The sequence below is a fragment of the Lepidochelys olivacea genome, assembly GCF_965140295.1.
Source record: "Lepidochelys olivacea isolate rLepOli2 genome assembly, chromosome: 1".
Taxonomy (NCBI): Eukaryota; Metazoa; Chordata; order Testudines; family Cheloniidae; genus Lepidochelys; species Lepidochelys olivacea.
Genome location: NC_140411.1, coordinates 302,565,915 through 302,589,353, shown reverse-complemented (window position 1 = coordinate 302,589,353; position 23,439 = coordinate 302,565,915). Strand labels below are relative to the sequence as shown.

Below are 23,439 nucleotides of genomic sequence, written 5' to 3'. Positions count from 1 at the left end.
TCCTGCACCCCTGGGGCTGAAAAAGAGAATGTCACGGAGGTCTCCAGAAGTGACGGAATCTGTGACTTCCATGACCTCCATGACATAAATGTAACCTTAATCATAAGTCATCTACCACTACAAATAAGCCTTCTTGGTGTTCTGTCCCCCTAGTTTCATGTGGCATCCAGTATTCATGACTGAACTCCTCTCTGGTGAGTTTCCCATCCAAAGTCATCTTAGCTTAGCCTTTGAAGAATGTGCCCTAAGAAGAAGACATGCTGCCAGCTGGCCAGAGGCTGACACCACGACACTGGTGGATTTCTGGAGTGAGACTAACAGGGCCCAGGATGTCAGGAGCAGGAACTGTGATGCAAATCTCTGTGGTGACATTTCTAACAAGCTGGCCATGCTTGGAGTCTAAAGTACAGACCGTCAGTCAGTGCCAGGAGAAAATCAAAACATGGGCTACCTGATGGCCTTTCTTAAAAGTAAACAAATGAAAACCTATATTAAGAGAACATGGAAAAATTATATTGTTTGCACAGTTAAGTATTTCCAAGTCAAAAACTGGGGAAGTCTGAGTATATCACAAAAAGATACATGATGCTAATGTGAGATTACAGAAATGTTTTTTTTATATTATACTGCATATTTAAGTAGTAGTATGAGTGTATATCTTAATGTATATGCAGAAGGGTGTAGAATTCAGATTGTATATGCAGGGTTATCTTTGCTTCCTGATAATTGCATGCTTAAGTGTGCAACTGTATCACACTCAACATAGTGTTATATGAGAAACAATTTTCAGCTAACACTTGATACATTATGGCACTTTGTATAAAGCTGAAAGTTTTAGAAAATTCTACCTGTTTTTTCTAAAGTCCTTCTTTGCTCACCTATGCAAGATTTGCCTCAATTAGTTTGATAAATATTAATCTCATTTTGAGTTTTTTCAAAGTGAATGAATGACATGAATATTTAAATACACTATACTATTAAAGTTTGATGGAAAATTCAGGTTTATTTGCAAAGGTCCCCACATCATCAATAATGGGACATTCTAACTTCATCAGTGTCAAGTGTCTTCCCCATTTCTTCTGCTATAAAAAGAGTGTTGATTATCTTAGACTTTGTATTCAGCTGATATTTTACCCCCAGTTTTTTCATGATGGTTTGAAATAAGAATGATAACAATAGATTCACTTGAGCTGGAACATCATGATTGATGCCATATCAGGGAGAACATGGAATCCCATAATGACTTTAATAGTGCCTATTTCTTTGTTGAATTTCTTTTCATTTTCTTAAAACAACAGGCACATTACTGACTGTGTAACCTTATCCCTTTCCCAGGTCTCCTAAAAACCCTGAACAGAAGATCATTAAACGAGTGATTGCTCTTGAAGGAGACATTGTCAAGTAAGTATTTTGGCCTTAATCTGACTTATTATAGGAACACTGGCTTTTCAGTAAATTTTGAATGAGTATCCTAAATGACAACTTTTTGTATTTTCTTGCTATATATTCTTAACAGGAATGTCAGTGTTGTACATGTCAATCTTTTTGAATGAGATAAGAAATGTTACACAAAGGTAACCTTATGAAGGTGCAAATCCTGCTCACCGTATACAGTATTTGATTCCCCCATTGCAAATTTATGCCAGGCAATTGTAAAGGAATTTTTATACGTGAGCACAGTCTTTCTGGTAGGACTGATAATATTTATAGAGCGGTTGGCAGGTATAAAGTTCACACACTGAGTACAGTGGTTCACACAGGTATCCATCATCATTGCAATGTTTTTTGGGGAATATACAGCACCCTTACAGCAAAGCACTGTATCAGGAGGGTTTATAGACGAATTGAGCTCTGAAGAGTCTGTTTCTAGGTTTTGGGATGTCCTGGGAACTAGGCTTTTCTAGGACTAAGAGAAATTAAGGCTCAAGCTTATGTGATGCCTAAAAGTGTTTGCATTTTCCACACATTTTTAAACCCTCAGTAATGATAACGCTTTGCTCTTATGCAGCACTTTTCATAAGTAGTTCTCCTAGTGCTTTGCAGAGGAAGTCAGTATCGTCCCTGCTTTGCTCAGAGATCAAAGGCTGTCATGTTCTCACTCTGTTACAACCACTTCTTTTGCATAGAGTTGGCTCTCCTTACCTAGCTGTTTGGCTCCTCTCACTGTTCTGGTTTGCTCCCCCTGCCCCAGCCAAAAGGTTACTCTTCTACTGTGTGCTGCAATTGGACACTTGGAGTTCTACCTCTAGAGTGGCCAACATAGCTGAGACTACTAAGCTGGTTAATCAGCTATTCTTCAGTTCCCTCTTCACTGGTACCTCTTACTGCTGTTGTTGCCTATTCAGCACACCCACCTGTCTTTCCACCCTGCCCAACAACAAAAATGAAACCAAGGAAAAATAAAAAAATACAATAAAAAGGGACTCACAAAATCCTGTTACTTATTCTTAAATCTGGTGGGCCTATTGTTTAATATGGCTCTGGGGGAGACTGGCTCTGAACAGGTTTGTCCTCACACCAGTCATGATTTTATAGACCTAAATGGAGAAAGTAAATAGGGAAGTGTTATTTACTCCTTCTCGTAACACAAGAACTAGATGTCACCAAATGAAATTAATAGGCAGCAGGTTTAAAACAAACAAAAAAGTATTTCTTCACACAACACACAGTCAACCTGTGGAACTCTTTGATGGGAGATGTTGTACAAGCCAAGACTATATCACGGTTCAGAAAAATAATTAAATTAATTCTTGAGGATAGGTCCATCAATGGCTATTGGCCAGGATGGACACAGGTGGTATCCCTAACCTCTGTTTGCTAGAAGCTGGAAATGGGCAACAGGGGATGGCTCACTTGATGATTGCCTGTTCTGTTCATTCCCGCTGAAGCACTTGGCATTGGCCACTGTCAGAAGGCAAGATACTGGGCTAGATGGACCTTTGGTTTGACCCAATATGGCCGTTCATATGTTCTTATTTATTTGAACCTTAAACCCACCTGGCCATTGACACACCCACAAGGGCCACAATGACTCACAACAGATCTATGGATATGGTAACTGTATGCATTTGCAGCTGGACAAATTCTGTGCTGGCATTAATTCTATTAACTTCAGTGAAGTTAATGCCAGCAGAGAACTTTGTTCAATATATTTAGAATTCCAGAGAGACCCTTAAGTACACTGATAGTTATTTTTGTTATTACTACAGTTAGCTCAGTGTACTGGTCTTCTAAATATATAATAGATAATAAATGGTAAATTTCCAAAGGGTTGAAGCCCAACACTCCTTTGTATAGACAGTTATTGACAGAAATCTAAGTATTTGAACGTCTGTCTTCTTGAGAAGTGCAACGGGGCGCAGACTCACCCCGTGGCAGCTTCTTGCTGGCTGTCTGGGAATTAGCTCTTTTTACCAGCTCCACAGCACCCAATACCGGTGTTTTGCCATTGCTGGCCCCCGTGTCCCTCCCAAACCCCAGTGCCCTTTTACCTGGGGTGCTGCCCCTCCAGACAATATCCCACAGATCTGGGTCTCCCCTCCCCAGGGAACCCCCCACCATCTATCCCCACCTTGCCTTAGCCTATGGGCTAGTGCCAGTCACCATCTAGCCCTCTTTCACTGGGGCCAACTGCAGTCTATATAAGCCAGTCATCAGAGGCAAGGGGGGTTTGGACCTGCTGCCTCCGCCTACCCTTGGGCCGCCCTGTTGCAACCCCAGTACCCTGTCTTGGGCCATCTGCCAGGCTTGCAGCCTGGGGTTTTTCCAGCCTGGAGCCTCCCAGCCCTGCTTCGCCTCAGGTACCCTGGTACACTCCCCAGAAGCCAGGCCCATCTCCCTCCACAGCTAGAGGAGACTCTGTGTGCTCCTGGCCCACTGCCCTCTTATAAGGGCCAGCTGGGCCCTGATTAAGCCAGCTGTGGCCTGATTGGGGCATGGCCCCCAGCTGAGGCTGCTCCTCCCAATCAGCCCCACCTTTCATTCTCTGCCACAGCCCTCTCCCTGGGCTGTTTTAAGCCTTTTAAGGCAGGAGTGGGTGACCACCCCACTACAATTAGCACCGGGTTTTCTAATAAGATCCCACTACAATTAGCATGCATAATGTGGTTACTCCTTCTGGCACCAGCATTGCCCCTCTGCAAAGTATTCACAGATGCATGAGGACTTGCAGATTGGCTTGTCATTGGAGGAGAAATCTAGACTGCCAGCTCAAAACCATTGTCTAGTTCCTAGGGAACAACTTGCTTCAAGAATTGATTCTACTTTGAGACCAATGTGGACCGCAAACCCTGATGCTGCTCATACAGCTGACTCTCCAGGGACCATTGCTTACACTCAAAGCTTGCATAACAAAAAGTAACAAAATTAACAACAACATAATGTCTTCCCAAGTCTGAACATTTGCTTACATGCCAAAACCCTATAATACTTGGAAGGCTATGTGAAACAACAGCACTGAGTGACGCCTTCTATAGCAATCTGTCTTCACACAATAGCTTCTTTCTGTGCCATTTGGCAATATATTTGCCAAAATATTGTAGTTAAAAAGGGGACGATTAACAACCAGTTTAGTGGTTCCTCATTCATTTCCATAGGAATGTTGTTGAAAATGGATAGCAAAATAAATCAATCCCAAATTATCCTACTTATTATTTTATAATATTAACATTTTACAATGGGTTCTTGAGTAGATGGATCATGGGGGGGGGGAGAGGTTCAAAAACATCTAAGGTAATTAGTCATCCAGTTCCCAGAGATACTTTTGAAAAATCCCACCCATGATGATAAATATACACAAACCTCAAATGCCTTCCAATATTGAATGTTTCTTGAACTATTTTGGTTAATTTCTGGTTAGAAGCATCCTCAGAAAAATACTTACATTTTATAACTTACCTATACACATTTTGTACCATTGGAACAGATCTTTGAAAAATTTACAACTTTTCTCCTTTAACTGTTGAGAGTAGAAATACATACAGAATATAAATACAGGTTTATATAAGTGTGACAATTTTTCCCTAAAATTTGAGTTCTTTTATTGATTATTTTCAGTTATGGTATTAAAAGGAGATATGTGACTAAAACATGGAAACAAACAGGAAGTCACAGTAAATTTGGTAACCTAAGATAGGTGACAAAAACACAATCAGACATTTTCCTTTCCAGTTGATGAATCTGAAGACAAGTATTTTTCAGAAGCAACATGAAGTTAGTATTGTATCAACCCAATATACTATGATTATGTATTCATTAATATGTTGTATCAAATTATCTGGCCAGTATGAAATTATATTATGAGTTAAACTAAACATAGATTGGAATATGCACAAAATATATTCATGAGAACTAAATTCATCCTCTGCTTAGTTCATTGAATAATTGCAATGAAAATGTTTGGAAGTCTCGAGCACTTCAGTAGCAGAAAAATTACCCTACTGTACCTAGAAAGAATTTTGCTGCTCTTCAGGTTTATCTGTACTTTGAACTATGTTTTAAAGCAGTTTATAGGAGTTATGGTAGAGGTACTGTCCACAGTTGTTTAGAAAACTTGCTTTTGAAAATTAATTGGTCATACACTCTTTTGGTAGGGACAAAACTTGTTATTGTCCTAGAGGTCGAGTGTGCAAGCTGCTCCACTCCTAATTCCAGGGTTTGGATACAGATGGTTTGTGCCCAGATGCCACACTGGTACTTTCATTATTTCCCACACCTGTCACTTCACTGATTAATCAGAGCTGCTCCATGTGCTGAAGGACAGCTGTTCCCTCAACACATGGAACAACCCAGTGCTCCCTCTCCTTTTCTTCTGGAAATCATGGTACTGGAGTTGTGCCAGCAAAGAGTAGGCTGCTGCCTTCTCCACTCCTCACTCAGCCTGGGGGGTGGATATCCCCAGGCCTTAGGGTGCATGTGCATATCAGTTGTGAAGAGAACTGTGTGAGGTGTATCAATTGTTGAGGGGGTCTTTGGGCAGTAAGTCAATTGTGGGATGTGGGGGAGGAGGCTGTGTTTGTATTAATTGTGTGTGGTAGGGTGATATCAGTTGAGGAGGTTTGTGTGTGTGTGTGTGTATTGATTGTGGCTGGAGGTCTTTGTGAGGGTGTGTGTGTGGATTTATGTGGAGCTTTGGGTATGTGGAGGGTCTGTAGTGTGTGTGCAGTCTGTCAAACACGAGCAGTTTTGTAACAGGTATGTGTGAGTGTGTGTGTCGTTCTGCATGGGGTGGCCAGTATCAGTTGTAGTGAGGATCTGCATTGTGTGGGGATCTTGTCTGTATCAAGTACTGATTGGTGAGAACAGAAATAACGTTGGAAGACAGAATGAAATGGTTTGTATTGTGGGGAGTGCCAGAAAAAATTGGTGTTGGGTGACTGAATCAATTGGTTTGTTATTTCAGTTGTGGCAGTGATAAGAGGGGCTTTGCCAGGGAGTGGAACTAGTGGGAGATTAGCAAGCAGTGCTTCCCCGGATGGATGATGGGCAAGGAGTTCTTAGCGAAATGTGGACTGTAGCACCGCTCTCCCAAACTGAGCATCAGAGAATGATGCTAAGTCCAAAGCGTAATGCCTGGTGAAAGTGTGCACTGAATTCCACGCTGCTACTTTGGACACTTCCACCAAGGGAACGTGCCTAAGGCTCTCATGGAGTAGATTTTAAACCAGGAAGTACTGGTTTCCTAGCTAAGATGTAACAATGTTCTATACATCTCCTAATCCAGTATGAAAGTCTGGTAACGGGTTCTCCCAGGAATCTCTCCTATGTATCTCTCTGAATAACCTGTTAGATTTTCTAAAGGGCTTGGTCTTTTCCATGCAAAAACAGAACACTTTATTTGCATCTCGGGTACTGATGACATGCTTCCTTTGGTGAGAGTGAGAATTCTGCATTGAGATAGGTGGAAATCTACGACCACAGTAGACGTGAAGCTGAGATAGTGACTTGTCCTTGTAGACCACAGACAAAATAGAGTTACCTTGAAGTACTAAGCTCACGCATCCTCCCAGCAGACATAATCACAATTGGAAGTTCACTTTGATCAATCTCTCACAAGGAGGAATGCCCAGAGGCCCTGTAAGAAGAAAGAGGTTATTTACCAGTAACTGTTGTTCTTTGAGAGTTGTCTGGGTATATTGACGCTATTCACTCACCTTACCCTCTATGTTGGTGGTCTATAGAACATCAGGACCCTGTGATTTCAGAGAAGGAACTCAGGTGGTTGGGAGGTGCACTTTCTCATAGAGAGCAAGGCAATTATTTCACCCTTGTGCACTCCCCAGCAGACACGACTTTCAAAGCCGTTCTGCAGCTTGACAACAGAGCTGCCATAGCCCACGAATGTGAAGGTGCAGAGTGATTTTCAAGGAAGAACAGCTACTGTTAAGTCCCTCCCGTCTTTTTCCCTCTTTTTATAAGTATCAGACCCCCTGCCTAAATTTCCCATAGAGTAATAATCTGTGGAATTGAACAAATAGGGATCCCAATTAGAGGTGAGCAAAATTTTTCTACCAGAACATTTTTTGGAGAACAATGTAGATTCGGGTCAACCAAAACATTTTATGAATTCATGTTGAATTCACTGAATTGTTTCAGCTGAGAAATATCCTTAAAAATACCTATTGAAAAAAATCTACACTTTTAGTTACACTTTTTAAAAACAAAACATTTCAAGATTTTGATTCAAAATGACTTTGTGTTAAATTTAAAGTTTTCTTCAATTTTAGTTTTAACTTTTTAAATGATTTAAAAGCTCAGAATTGAAACAAAACATTTAGTTTTCGTGAATTGAAATATTTTGTTCAACTCAAAATTGTTTTTTTTTAAATTCACAGAAAATTAAAAAAAAAATTCAGTACAATTTTTTCCTGATTGCCTGCAAATTGAAAAAATCAATTATACGCACAGCTCTAATCCCAGCCTACCCTTAATGAAGGGTATCACTGCTGCATATTGTAATAATGGGGAGTGCAAGGTTTAATGTGGTTTTAGTGTTAACTTGGGAAAGGGAAATAGCAAACTCAGAACAATGCTGTGAGAAATGTTACACACACAAACAGAAGTGAAGAAAAATGCTTAGCTGAGGTCTTAAATCACACTGTTATCAGATACAACAAACACAACATAATACAAATTGACATAAAAACTGGATTATGTTACCAGTGTAAAGAAATACAGCATCCTGCTTCTTTTAAATTTGATATTATCTAAAAAGCTATCTGCCTTTAAAATAACTGTCATGGAACAGCAATATATCTTTATCTCGCTTGTTCTGAATAGACTATACAAAAGCATGTTGACCTATCTTTCAGAATAAGTTGTCATAAATGCTGTGTATTTCATGCCATTAACCAAAACAAGTGTAGCTAGCTTTTTATTATGTCTTGTCTTGAGTACTGTAGACAATGAAAGTAATATTTAGGCAAAGCCGTTACGTCTATAGAATAGGTTTCTTTACAGTTGTTTGTTTTTATATTAATTTGTTATGACCCCTGCTGCATAAAAAGGCTAGTTTTGCGTTCTTCATGTGTAAAAGCAGAGACTAAATATAAAATAATAAATTCATACACTTTAAAATATACAGGGGTCAGATGTAATTTTGGCAGACCACAACAGAGGAAAGATCAGCCCTGGGACCAGTGTGGCTTTGTTTTGTAGATTTTCCATGTAGTCGAAAATAATAGACCACACATTTTTTCATCCTTTAAAACCTGCTGTTAGGGACTGAAAATACTGCGAACTCAGTGAATAAAAAATCCTGGCATTTCACTTCTGAGAGCTTGGTTCCAGTCTAGCTGGCAGTCCCAATGAAGTGAGTTATGTGGTGTCTTTTAAATTCCCAGCATAGTGCAGTCCACATCACCAACCCATCACAGACCATTTGACTTTCAGTAGGTAGCAGCAATTCTTCATTGGGAGATTTCAAAGAACAGGCAGAAAATCACCTTTCAGCCCTAGAGAGATGTTATAGGTTAACACTAATAGCACTGATGGACAGTGTGCAAATCTCACACAGTCCATATCCCATAGACAAGACTTTATTTGTCTTCCATGAATTCACAGCAGAATTCACTTTGTAGGAAGGAAATTGTTAAAAAAAAATCACTGGAGACTATTTAAATGATAATTCTTTCAAGAGAGAGGCTACGTTACAAAAAGTCATTACCATCTAATTTATTAAAAATAAGTGCTGGTATTAGAAAACATATTGAATCACTAGAAATTAAACATTTTAAAACCAATTTATCTTAAACGTGCTGTTGAAGATACAAAAATCTATAGTAATCTATCACAGATAGTTGAGTCATGCTATGTACAGTCCCAGAAATAATGAAGTTTTATGAGAAGAAAAACTGTACCAAAATTGGGTTTTTACTAGTAAAACTTAAAATGATGGCTATTTAATAACCTACTGTACTGCTTTTTTATGGCCACTGCCATAATCTGATGTTATGAGTCTACTTGACTTAGACCATAGTTTGATATTCAGCTCTACACTATAGACTGACCCTTTTCCCCCACCCCAGGAAGTCTGTATGAAAAACAACAGACAGACTTGTGTCCAGGGGTATCATTAGATTATTAGAGGTCGATGTTCAGAATCCTGAATATTTCAACATGAGATCAATGAATTTTTCAAGTGTTTCTTGCTGTTGCTTCTCCCTTTATCTGTCTGCCTATCTTCAAACTAAGTGCAAATAACAGAAGCTTTGGGTAGTTGTGTGAGAAGTGACTGTGTCTCTTAGGGATTGTATCTCTAGTACTAATTATGGGGTGTGGGAGGCAGATGACAGTACCACCTATTAAGGTTGCTTGACACCTCCTATTATAGCCATATGTGCTGAAATTTTACACACTGGGTATTTGCATGCTCAGGGCTGGATTTTCACTTCAGTTGCAGAACTGTACTGCTATGGGCTGAGCTGGGTTCAGGCACCTGAAGTGAGAGTACAAAGATTGTCTCTCCTGTGCTCTGAGTGACTTCCCTATTGGTGTCAGGCATCATGGAGGAGGAAGCTGCCTGATTTGAATTCAGAGGTGACAAGATCTGGATCTACACAAGCGGGTGAGGAAGTAGATTGGGACAAAGCTTGTAATGACAGTGAGAGTGGGACTGGAGGTTGGTAGAGGAAAGAGGGGAGCTGGGGGTTATAGTGGGGGGAGACTGGGACTGGGTGGGCAAGGGGGAGTGGGAGCTAGGGGAGGATATGGGTGGGACTGAAATTGGAAGAGGAGCAACTAGATGAGACTGGGACGGCTAGGTGAAAAGAATGAGGCTGGAACAAGGAATCAGAAATGAGGAAGAGATGGGACTGGGACAAAGAGAGGATGGAGGCTATGGGGCAGCATAGTCTGGGTCCACTAGAACACACTCCCCTCCAGAGCCTAGAATAAAACTCAAGAATGCCGAGTCTCACCATTCCTTCTATCAGCAAATATCTGTGAAACCATTGGCAAAGTGTCCCATCCCCCTCTAGAATAATAGAATCATAGAATATTAGGGTTGGAAGAGACCTCAGGAGGTCATCTGGTCCAGTCTCCTGCTCAAAGCAGGACCAACCCCAACTAAATCATCCCAGCCAGGGCTTTGTCAAGCCGGGCCTTGAAAACCTCTAAGGATGGAGATTCCACCATCTCCCTAGGTAACCCATTCCAGTGCTTCTCCACCTTCCTAGTGAAATAGTGTTTCCTAATATCCAACCTAGACCTCCCCCACTGCAATTTGAGACTATTGCTTCTTGTTCTGTTATCTGCCATCACTCAGAACAGCCTAGCTCCATCCTCTTTGGAACCCCCCTTCAGGTAGTTAAAGGCTGCTATCAAATCCCCCCTCACTCTTCTCTTCTGCAGACTGAATAACCCTAGTTCCCTCAACCTCTCCACGTTGGAGATGCAGGTCTGGTTGAGTTTAGAAAGGGATTCGAGCAGATTATGGAGCAAAAACATGAGGTATCTGAAGGGAAAAGCTCGGACTTGCAGATGGAAGCAGGGCTGAGGAATTCTGAGGGGAGACTGGGTGAGGAAAGTTGTCTGTGTAAGCATGTGACTAAAAGAACCAGGCAGAGGAAAAGACGGGCTAGTGAGGGAGAAATAGAGCTCAAGAACAATTTTGCAGAGTTGGAAAATGAAGAAGGGGCTAAGCAGGTGGTCACTGAAGGTGGAAGGGCAACAAAAAAGAGAAGAGTGGCTAGTCCTATAGGAAAAGGGGAAGAGTCAATGGAGACTACACCAAATATGAGCCCCAGGAGGATACAGGCTGGGTTGAAGAGGATTACAAGGGAGAATAGGAATGGAAAGAACTTGCAACCAGAGGGAACATGGGATAGATTGGAAAATAGCACTGTCACCGGGAAAAGGCAGGTCTATGTGATCAGGGGCTCTTTACTGAGAAGAATAGACAGGCCCGTAACCAGAGCTGATCCAGAGAATAGAAGGGTGTACTGTCTTCCAGGTGCTAAGATACGGGATGTAGACCTGAGGTTGAAAAGGATCCTAAAGGGAGCAGGAAAGAATCCCCTAATTATCCTTCATGTGGGAACAAATGATATGGCTAGATTCTCGCTGGAAAGTATTAAGGGAGACTATGCTAGGCTGGGGAAGTCGCTTAAGGAAATCGAGGCTCAGGTGATCTTTAGTGGGATTCTGCCTGTTCCTAGAGAAGGGCAACAAAGGTGTGACAAGATTATGACTATCAACAGATGGCTTAGGCAGTGGTGCTATAAGGAGGGCTTTGGGGTGTATGGCAACTGGGAGCATTCATGGATAGAGGACAGTTCTCTCGGGATGGACTTCATCTGAGGAGGGAAGGACATAGTCTTCTAGGATGGAGGCTGGCACAACTGATTAAGAGAGCTTTAAACTAGGAATCTGGGGGAGATGGTTGGGAGATGTCCAGGTAATCTCCACGCTGGATTTTAGCATTGAGAGGGAAGAAAACGAAGTAAGAAAGGATACAGCCGTGGGTAGGAGAATGTATATAAGGAGGAAGGGCAGTGTGGAGACCAGTCTAATAGGTTATACTGGCTGTAGAATGACCGTGCCTAATAGGGTACAGAATGTGAGCAAGGCAAACAGCAAAAATTAAGATGTTTGTACACCAATGCGAGGAGCCTAGGTAACAAAGTGGAGGAACTAGAGCTACTGGTGCAGGAAGTGAAACCAGATATTATAGGGATAACAGAAACATGGTGGAATAGTAGTCATGACTGGACAACAGCTATTGAAGGGTATGTGCTGTTTAAGAAAGACCGAAATAAAGGTAAAGGTGATGGAGTAGCATTGTATATCAATGATGAGGTAGAATGTAGAGAAATAAGAAGTGATGGAATGGATAAGACAGAGTCCGTCTGGGCAAAAATTACACTGGGGAAGAAAACTATTAGAGCCTCCCCTGGGATAGTGCTTGGGGTGTGCTATAGACCGCCGGGATCTAATTTGGATATGGATAGAGCCCTCTTTAATGTTTTTAATAAAGTAAATACTAATGGAAACTGTGTGATCATGGGAGACTTTAACTTCCCAGATATAGACTGGAGGACGAGTGCTAGTAATAATAATAGGGCTCAGCTTTTCCTAGATGCGATAGCTGATGGATTCCTTCATCAAGTAGTTGCTGAACCGACTAGAGGGGATGCCATTTTAGATTTGGTTTTGGTGAGTAGTGAGGACCTCATAGAAGAAATGGTTGTAGGGGACAATCTTGGCTCAAGTGATCATGAGCTAATTCCATTCAAACTGAACGGAAGGATTAACAAAAATAAATCTGCAACTAGGGTTTTTGATTTCAAAAGGGCTAACTTTCAAAAATTAAGGAAATTAGTTAGGGAAGTGATTGGACTGAAGAATTTATGGATCTAAAGGCAGAGGAGGCCTGGGATTATTTTAAATTAAAGCTGCAGAAGCTATCGGAAGCCTGCATCCCAAGAAAGGGGAAAAAATTCATAGGCAGGAGTTGTAGACCAAGCTGGATGAGCAAGCATCTCAGAGAGGTGATTAAGAAAAAGCAGAAAGCATACAGGGAGTGGAAGATGGGAGGGATCAGCAAGGAAAGCTACCCTATGGAGGTCAGAACATGTAGGGATAAAGTGAGACAGGCTAAAAGTCAAGTAGAGTTGGACCTTGCAAAGGGAATTAAAACCAATAGTAAAAGGTTCTATAGCCATATAAATAAGAAGAAAACAAAGAAAGACGAAGTGGGACCGCTAAACACTGAGGATGGAGTGGAGGTCAAGGATAATCTAGGCATGGCCCAATATCTAAACAAATACTTTGCCTCAGTCTTTAATCAGGCTAAAGAGGATCTTAGGGATAATGGTAGCATGACAAATGGAAATGAGGTTATGGAGGCAGATATTACCATATCTGAGGTAGAAGTGAAACTCGAACACCTTAATGGGACTAAATCGGGGGCCCAGATAATCTTCATCCAAGAATATTAAAGGAATTGTCACATGAAATTGCAAGCCCATTAGCAAGAATTTTTAATGCATCTCTAAACTCAGGGGTTGTACCGTATGATTGGAGAATTCCTAACATAGTTCCTATTTTTAAGAAGGGAGGAAAAAAAAGTGATCCGGGTAACTACAGGCCTGTTAGTTTGACATCTGTAGTATGCAAGGTCTTGGAAAAAATTTTGAAGGAGAAAGTAGTTAAGGACATTGAGGTCAATGGTAAATGGGACAAAATACAACATGGTTTTACAAAAGGTAGATCGTGCCAAACCAACCTGATCTCCTTCTTTGAGAAAGTAACAGATTTTTTTAGACAAACGAAATGCAGTGGATCTAATTTACCTCGATTTCAGTAAGGTGTTTGATACCGTGCCACATGGGGAATGATTAGTTAAATTGGAAAAGATGGGGATCAATATGAAAATTGAAAGGTGGATAAGGAATTGGTTAACAGGGAGACTACAGCGGGTCCTACTGAAAGGGGAACTGTCAGGCTGGAGGGAGGTTACCAGTGGAGTTCCTCAGGGATCAGTTTTGGGACCAATCTTATTTAATCTTTTTATTACTGACCTCGGCACAAAAAATGGGAGTGTGCTAACAAAGTTTGCAGATGGTACAAAGCTGGGAGGTATTGCCAATTTAGAGAAGGACAGGGGAATCATACAGGAAGATTTGGATGACCTTGTAAACTGGAGTTATAGTAACAGGATGAAATTTAATAATGAAAAGTGTAAGGTTATGCATTAAGGGATTAATAACAAGAATTTTAGTTATAAGCTGGGGATGCATCAATTAGAAGTAACGGAGGAGGAAAAGGACCTTGGAGTATTGGTTGATCATAGGATGACTATGAGCCGCCAATGTGATATGACCGTGAAAAAAGCTAATGCGGTCTTGGGATGCATAAGGAGAGGTATTTCCAGTAGAGATAAGGAGGTTTTAGTACCGTTATACAAGTCATTGGTGAGACCTCACCTGGAATACTGTGTGCAGTTCTGGTCTCCCATGTTTAAGAAGGATGAATTCAAACTGGAACAGGTACAGAGAAGGGCTACTTGGATGATCCAAGGAATGGAAAACCTGTCTTATGAAAGGAGACTCAAGGAGCTTGGCTTGTTTAGCCTAACTAAAAGAAGGTTGAGGGGAGATATGATTGCTCTCTATAAATATATCAGAGGGATAAATACCAGAGAGGGAGAGGAATTATTTAAGCTCAGTACTAATGTGGACACAAGAACAAATGGATATAAAAAGTTTAGACTTGAAATTAGACAAAAGTTTCTAACCATCAGAGGAGTGAAGTTTTGGAATAGCCTTCCAAGGGAAGCAGTGGGGGCAAAAGACCTATCTGGCTTTAAGATTAAACTGGTTAAGTTTATGGAGGAGATGGTATGATGGGATTTTGGTAATTGATCTTTAAATATTCATGGTAAATAGGCCCAATGGCCTGTGATGGGATGTTAGATGGGGTAGGATCTGAGTTACCCAGGAAAGAATTTTCTGTAGAATTTTCTATGAATCTTGCCCATATGCTCAGGGTTTAGCTGATCGCCATATTTGGGGTTGGGAAGGAATTTTCCTCCAGAGCAGATTGGAAGAGGCCCTGGAGGTTTTTGCCTTCTTCTGTAGCATGGGGCATGGATCACTTGCTGGAAGATTCTTTGCTCCTTGAAGTCTTTAAACCATGATTTGAGGACTTCAATAGCTCAGACATAGGTGAGCGGTTTTTTGCAGGAGTGGGTGGGTGAAATTTTGTGGCCTGCGTTGTGCAGGAGGTCAGACTAGATGATCATAATGGTTCCTTCTGACCTTAGGATCTAGTATCTATGACTCTAAGTCATGTGCCCAAACCCCCTAATCATTTTTGTTGCCCTCCGCTGGACTCTCTCCAATTTTTCCACATCCCTTCTGTAGTGGGGGGACCAAAACTGGACACAATACTCCAGGTGTGGCCTCACCAGTGCTGAATAGAGGGGAATAATCACTTCCTTTGATCTGCTGGCAATGCTCTTACTAATACAGCCCAATATGCCATTGGCCTTCTTGGCAACGAGGGCACACTGCTGACTCATATCCAGCTTCTCATCCACTGTAATCCCCAGGTCCTTTTCTGCAGAACTGCTGCTTAGCCAATTGGTCCCCAACCTGTAGCGGTGAATGGGATTCTTCCTTCCTAAGTGCAGGACTCTGCACTTGTCGTTGTTGAACCTCATCAGATTTCTTTTCGACTAGTCCTCCAATTTGTCGAGGTCACTCTGGACCCTATCCCTACTCTCCACCATATCTACCTCTCCCCGCAGCTTAGTGTCATCTGCGAACTTGCTGATAGTGCAATTCACCCCATCATCCAGATCATTAATAAAGATGTTGAACAAAACTGGCCCTAGGACCAACCCCAGTGGCACTCTGCTTGATACCGGCTGCCAACTAGACATGGAGCCGTTGATCGCTAGCCGTTGAGCCCGACAATCTAGCCAGCTTTCTGTCCACCTTATAGTCCATTCATCTTGCTGGCAAGAATGCTGTGGGAGACCGTATCAAAAGCTTTGGTAAAATCAAGATACATCACATCCACCACTTTCCCCATATCCACAGAGTCAGTTATCTCATCATAGAAGGCAATCAGGTTGGCGGGGCATGACTTGCCCTTGGTGAATCCATGTTGACTGTTCCTGATCACCTTCCTCTCCTCCAAGTGCTTCAAAATGGATTCCTTGAGGACCTGCTCTATGATTTTGCTGCGGACTGAAATGAGGCTGACCAGTCTGTAGTTCCCCGGGTTCTCTTTCTTCCCTTTTTTAAAGATGGGCACTATATTTGCCTTTTTCCAATCCTCCAGGACCTCCCCTGATAGCTACGAATTTTCAAAGATAATGGCCAATGGCTCTGCAAATAAATCAGCCAACTCCCTTAGCACCCTTGGATGCATTAGATCTGGACCCATGGACTTGTGCATGTCCGGCTTTTCTAAATAATCCTTATGTTCTTTCACCACTGAGGGCTGCTCATCTCCTCCCCATACTGTGTTGCCCAGTGCAGCAGGCTGGGAGCTGACCTTGTCTGTGAAGACCGAGGCAAAAAAAGCATTGAGTACTTCAGCTTTTCCAACATCATCTGTCACTAGGTTGCCTCCCCCATTCAGTAAGGGTCCCACACTTTCGCTGACCACCTTCTTGTTGCTAACATACCTGTAGAAACCCTTCTTGTTACCCTTCACATCCCTTGCTAGTTGCAACTCCAGTTGTGCCTTGGCCTTCCTGATTACACCCCTGCATACTTTAGCAATATTTTTATACTCCTCCCTAGTCATCTGTCCAAGTTTCCACTTTTTGTAAGCTTCCTTTTTGAGTTTAAGCTCACCAAAGATTTCACAGTTAAGCCAAGCTGGTTGCCTGCCATATTTGTTATTCTTTCTGCACATTGGGATGGTTTGTTCCTGCACCATCTATAAGGCTTCTTTAAAATACAGCCAGCTCTCCTGGACTCCTTTCCCCCTCATATTAGCCTCCCAAGGGATCCTGCCCATCAGTTCCCTAAGGGAGTCTAAGTCTACTTTTCTGAAGGCCAGGGTCCATATTTTGTTACTCTCCTTTCTTCCTTTTGTCAGGATCCTGAGCTCAACGGTCTCATGGTCACTGCTGCCTAGGTTGCCACCCACTTCTACTTCTCCTACAAATTCTTCCCTGTTTGTAAGCAGCAGGTCAAGAGGAGCACGGTCCGTAGTTGGTTCCTCCAGCATTTGTACCAGGAAGTTGTCCCCAACACTTTCTAAAAACTTCCTGGATTTTCTATGCATTGCTGTATTGCTCTCTCAGCAGATGTCAGGGTGATTGAAGTCCCTCATTAGAACCAAGGCCTGTGATCTGGAAATTTCAGTTAGTTGTCTGAAGAAAGCCTCGTCTACCTCATCCCTCTGATCCGGTGGTCTATAGCACACATCCACGACATCACCCTTGTCACCTCTAAACTCAACCCAAAGACTCTCAACAGGCTTTCCTCCAGTTTCATACTGGAGCTCTGAGCAATCATACCGCTCTCTTACATACAGTGCAACTCCCTCACCCTTCCTCCCGAACCTGTCCTTCCTTAACAGTTTATACCCACCCATGACAGTGCTCCAGTCATGTGAACTACCCCACCAAGTTTCTATTATTCCAATCACATCATATTCCTTGATTGTGCCAGGACTTCCAATTCTTCCTGCTTGTTTCCCAGGCTTCTAGCTCTGGTCCACAGAGAGGATGACAACCTACTATCGCTATCAGTTACTCCATTAGCTCAAGTAGCAGAGGTCTCTGTGGTGGACCTAAAAGTTCCAAGCCTGCTTATGACTCATGTAGGTATCAGTGTAATGCCACATGATGGAATTTATGTTTTTATTTTGTTTGCTTTAAAAAAAAACTTTAGAAATTTCTCTCTGTCTCACACACATTATGTTAAAGAACATTAATAAGATAGCTCGGGCAACCTTAATTCTGGCACTTCCTAACTTTTGAGTGCAACTTTTGACACTGCAACCTTAATAATGTTCTGTTAATGTAGGAATTTTTGTGTGTGAAATATGTATGTATTATGAAATTTCACCATAAATTAAACGTTTGTGGTGGAACCACTTTGTCTTCTATCTGTAGTTCACCATAGTTTTAGTTTGGAGTTTTAGGAAACATCCCAGTTAAGGCTTATGCAATACACTTATCAACACTAATTTGTAGATTCTGATGGGATCTGTCAAGTCTGTAAACTTCAGTTAGACTTAAGTTATAATTCTTGATCATGAGTCTTCAGCACTGAAACAATCCTGAAAGCTTCCTGGCTTGGAATTTCCATTGATTTCAATGTAATTTCCATACATGGAGGCCTTACATGATTGCATCCCATTTCTATAAATGAAAATGATATGAATATGTATTGGTACAGTATCGATAAGCTGGAGAAATATCCTGGCAATGCTTTTGAGAGTTTGTTTAGTTTTCCTGTGTGTACAGTTAGCTTCAAAGGATCAGTTGGCCTGTTGGCTCAGAGACCAAAGTCAGACAACAAAGCTTGACCTTCCAAAATTTTAATTTACTCAGATCTATTGTTAAGGATCTAGAAGAGATGTGATTGCTTTGCACTTGATTTTTGTAAACCTCTCCCCATATAGAATGTGTAGGCTTGGCTTCTAGTAAAACATCCTCTTGTTTGTGAAATGAGAATGTTTGAGAGAGAAACCACTGAGAGACAATAAACATGGTACCCCAACAACACTATTTTTACAGAGTTGCTATTCCGAGTAGAACTAGGAGCTCAAACAAAGAACAAATATAAAATTTCTGTGGAAGAGAGAACACAAAGTGACGTTCTCGGTAGCGTTCTGACTTGATAGCATTTGTATCAGCACTGAAACACAAATGGCATTTGCCTCACAGTTGATCCTGCAACAGGGAGAGAGAGAGAGTTACATTTAAAGAAGCAGTTCGCTGAACTCAATGACAGCATCTCTTTTAAGACTACAAAATTATGAACTGTGGTCTACAAAAATAATTCTAATCTACTATTGTCATTAATGATGATGGGGGAGAAAACTTTTTAAAAGATATGTAGACTTTTAGGCGTAGCATTCCTGCTGACTTTATATGGAAATCATATGGCTAAAGCACTGCACGGTTCTTTGCACAGTATACACCAGTATGTGGATGCAGTAATGACATAATTCTTTCTCTTCAAACATTTCTCTCAAATATTCAATAAAATATTGTTAGCAATAATGGTGTATAGTACCACATTGCCAATGTGTTAGTAAATATTGCATGGAATCTGAAGAAAGATATTGCAGTTAATTTAAAAAAAAATCCATAAGCTCATATTTTCTTGTCAGAAACTACCTAATGCCAAGAACAGCACAAAGTGTGATTCAGGAGGCGAGGGGGCAAAAAAATGGCTTTGGCCACCCAGATTCTGGCTGTACTAGGGGCTAGTGCAATCCCTGCTGTAAATTACAGCAGCCCTGGGGCATACAACTTACACGCAGAACAGAATAGCTATATCACAGGGCACTGTGGTTCTCTTTTCTTCTGGCCCAATCCCTTGCATGCGCCCCACAATTCTGGGCACAGAAAGTGGTGGGAAGTATAAGGGTGAGTATGACTGCCCTATGTGTCTCCTGCACTGGAGGAAGTTTTTCTCTTTGTCTGTTGATACTACTTATGGCACTCACTTGCTGCTGGTATGGCGTCCCAAAAAGCATAAAGTTGATTCCTTATTGAGAGGTTGTGGGGGAGGGAAATACCAGTTGCACCTGGTCTGTTGTTGGTTTTCAGACACATTACCCATTTTTGGTGTAGTGCTTTCTTTGTTAGAGGGTCAGACAGGTATAGAAGTTTTGTCATGATTTCTTTGGGAAAACCTGGGCATGCAATCATTTGTAGAGCTTTTGCTTTCCAAAAAAATCTCTATTTTTCAATGAAAGTTGATGTAGTGCCAAGATGTCAGGGATTGGAAACAACACACGAAACTAATAATCTCAATGGGAGGCTCAAAAAGATTGTCTTTATGAAGTCTTTTTTTTTAAAGATAAGTAGCAAGTCAGTAAAATGCATGAAAGTTTGAGAACTAGGTATTTAATAATAATAACAACCATATTACTCTATTTATTTTCATTTCACAACTTATATTATTTCATTTATTATAATCTCTGCAACAGACAAAAATTTTCAAGCCTAGGTGCCCAAACCTAAGCTTCAATAGCCTTATTTAGGCACCTAAATAAAAGATGACCTGTTTTTTCAGAAGTTCTGGGTACCCTCACTTTCCTTTATCTAAGAATTGCCAATTGAAACGGGGTGGGGGAATTATCACAAATATTGTAATGACTGTATTAATGGTCAAAGTTGTCATCATTTATTATTATTACAGTAGTGCTTAGACCCCTCAGCCAAGATCAGGGCCCCATTGTGCTGTGCACTGTACAAAGTAAGAATCAGCCACGGCCCTGAAAAGCTTAGAGTGTAAAGACTCAAACCTGTGAACACTCAGGCATATGCTTAACTTTAAGCACATGAACAGTCCCACTGAAGTCAATGGGGCTCTGTGTGAGCATAGCAGCTTTACCTGTCTGAATTTCATTGCAGCATCTAAATAGAAAAGAAAGACAAAGCATAGGAGAAAGGAAGTAGTAGTTTGATTGATGGGGAGCTCAAGTACAGAGAGATTATGTCACTTGCCTGAGGTCATACAGAAAGCCTGTGGCACAGCTGTTAGTTGAACCCATATCTCTTGCTTCCTTATCCCAGTGCATTAATCCTCCTTAAAGTTGATAAATGCAAGTTTCAGGGTACTGTCTGTAGCAGATTGTAGACAAGCTTGAAATTGTGGGATTTAGGTGTGTTTCAGGCTTGCCCCTACTCCCAATGTATCCAAGACAAAACTCCCATTAACTCTAATGGTGCAGGTTCAGGCCTTTGGTATTTTTACAAATCAAAGGGATACATATGGAACAAAATGAGCACTGTACATAAGTAAATTCTCCTGCTTGTTACTGCAGGTGTCAATACCAGGAGAGGGAAAGTTGCTTTTGCAGTGAGCCAACTTTCCCTCTCCTGGTATTGACACCTGTCATAAATACAAAGGGAAGGGTAAACACCTTTAAAACCCTCCTGGCCAGAGGAAAAACCCTTTCACCTGTAAAGGGTTAAGAAGCTAAGATAACCTCGCTGACACCTGACCAAAATGACCAATGAGGAGACAAGATACTTTCAAAGCTGAGGGGGAGGGGACAAAGAGTTCTCTCTGTCTGTGTGTGATGCTTTTGCCAGGACCAGAGCAGGAATGCAGGTCAGAATTTCTGTAAAGGGTTAATAAGTAATCTAGTTAGATATGTGTTAGATTCTGTTTTGTTTAAATGGCTGATAAAATAAGTTGTACTGAATGGAATGTATATTCCTGTTTTTGTATCTTTTTGTAACTTAAGGTTTTACCTAGAGGGATTCTCTATGTTTTGAATCTGATTACCCTGTAAGGTATTTACCATCCTGATTTTACAGAGGTGATTCTTTTACTTTTTCTTTATTTAAATTCTTCTTTTAAGAACCTGATTGCTTTTTCATTGTTCTTAAGATCCAAGGGTTTGGGTCTGTGTTCACCTATGCAAATTGGTGAGGATTTTTATCAAGCCTTCCCCAGGAAAGGGGGTGTAGTGCTTGGGGGGATATTTTGGGGGGGGAGATGTTTCCAAGTGGGCACTTCCCCGTTCTTTGTGTAACACTTTGGTGGTGGCAGCGTTTAACCTAAGCTGGTAAGAATAAGCTTAGGGGGTCTTTCATGCAGGTTCCCACATCTGTACCCTAGAGTTCAGAGTGGGGAAGGAACCTTGACAACACCTTTTTATCAATTAATTATTGATAAGTGGAGTGGACTACATCCACCCTGATAGAGTTGGCCCTGTCAGTACTGGTTCTCCACTTGTAATGTCACTCTCTTCATGTGTCAGTATAATAATTCCTGCATCTGTAATTTTCACTCCATGCATCTGAAGAAGTGGGTTTTTTACCCACAAAAGCTTACGCCCAAATAAATCTGTTACTCTTTAAGGTGCCACTGGACTCCTCGTTGTTTTTGTGGGTACAGACTAACACGGCTACCCCCTGATACTTTAGGAAACTGCGTCTCGCTGCACTTGTAATCAGATATTTGCAGTAGTACTGCCTGGTCGGAGTCACGCTGCCTCAGATGGTTACAGAACACCGTATGACCAACCCCCCCACCCCAGTTCCTTTTCTACCGCCTTTAGCTTGAGATGGAGCACTTAGCAGAGCCTCTGTACTTTAACCTAGTTAGTCTAGATATTTAGTCAATAGTTAGTTTTTGGTTAGTTTTATAGTTACGTCTCCTTCACTGTTTATTTTCTTTCTCCTTTATAAAAAAAACAACCTTTTCCCCCTAATATTAGGAAATTAATAGGGATGTCAAGTGATTAAAAAAATTAATTGCGATTAATCACATAATTAATCACGCTGGGATGCATATAATAATATGTCCCTTCCACAGGAGGTCCTGAGGTTAGGAGCTGACAACTTTCAGTACAAAGTACTGCCCTTTGGACTGTCCACTGCCCCATGAGTATTTTCAAAAATTCTCAGGGTAGTGGTGGCTCACGTCTGCAGACAAGGGATCATTATATTTCCCTTTTTGGATGATTGTTTACTCACACAAAGCATCGACTTAACAAGGGGCACTAGAAGCTACTCAAAACACAGCAGCTCTTTATACATGTCTCGGCCTACAAATAAACACCCAGAAATCAACAGTCACACCTTTGCAGAGACTGGAGTTTTTTGGGGCCTACCTCAGCTCTCTGGAGGCTACACCCTTGCTGATCGACAATGATTTACGACTTTACTAAAGCTAATCTCCATGACACTAGACAGTCCCTAGACATCAGCCAGGACCTGCTTCCAACTGTTGGGCCACATGTCTGCAACGATGTTAGTCGTCAAATATGCCAGACTGCACATGTGATGTCTGCAAGCCTGGCTCCGGACAGTGTATGTTCCACACAGACACAGCGTAAACAAATGTCTCATGGTGCCAAACAAAGTAAAAGACTCTCTACAATGGTGGACACAACCAAATGATGTTTTCGTAGGAGTCCCCTTTGCACAGAACCCTCCAATGATGATAATCACTATGGATGCTTCCCTACTAGGTTGAGGGGCACACTTGTACAATCACACTGTCTAAGGCTGCTGGTTCCTGTCGGAATCCATTCTTCATATAAACCTACTGGAGCTACGAGCGGTTCACAGTGCATGTTCCCATTTCCTAACTGTGATCAAGGACAGAACTATAAAGATCCGCTCAGACAACGTCACTTGCATGTTTTATATCAACTGGCAAGGGGGAAAGCCGTGGTCACACTCCCTATGCATGGAAGCCATGCTACTATTGAATTGGTGCATCAGTCACAACATCGACATCTGAGCCTTCAACCTACCAGGAGGCCAAAACACCACTG

General features: G+C 41.5%; 1 protein-coding gene across 6 annotated transcripts in view; it reads left to right on the top strand.

Moving 5' to 3' along the window:
* IMMP2L (inner mitochondrial membrane peptidase subunit 2) overlaps positions 1-23,439 on the top strand; it is an 844,357-nt gene that overhangs the window by 595,086 nt on the left and 225,832 nt on the right. For all 6 annotated transcript variants that reach the window (XM_084646927.1, XM_084646924.1, XM_084646926.1 and 3 more), the window contains one exon: positions 1,336-1,401. In XM_084646927.1, the coding sequence (XP_084503053.1) occupies positions 1,336-1,401 (66 nt within the window). The remainder of the gene's footprint in view (positions 1-1,335; positions 1,402-23,439) is intronic.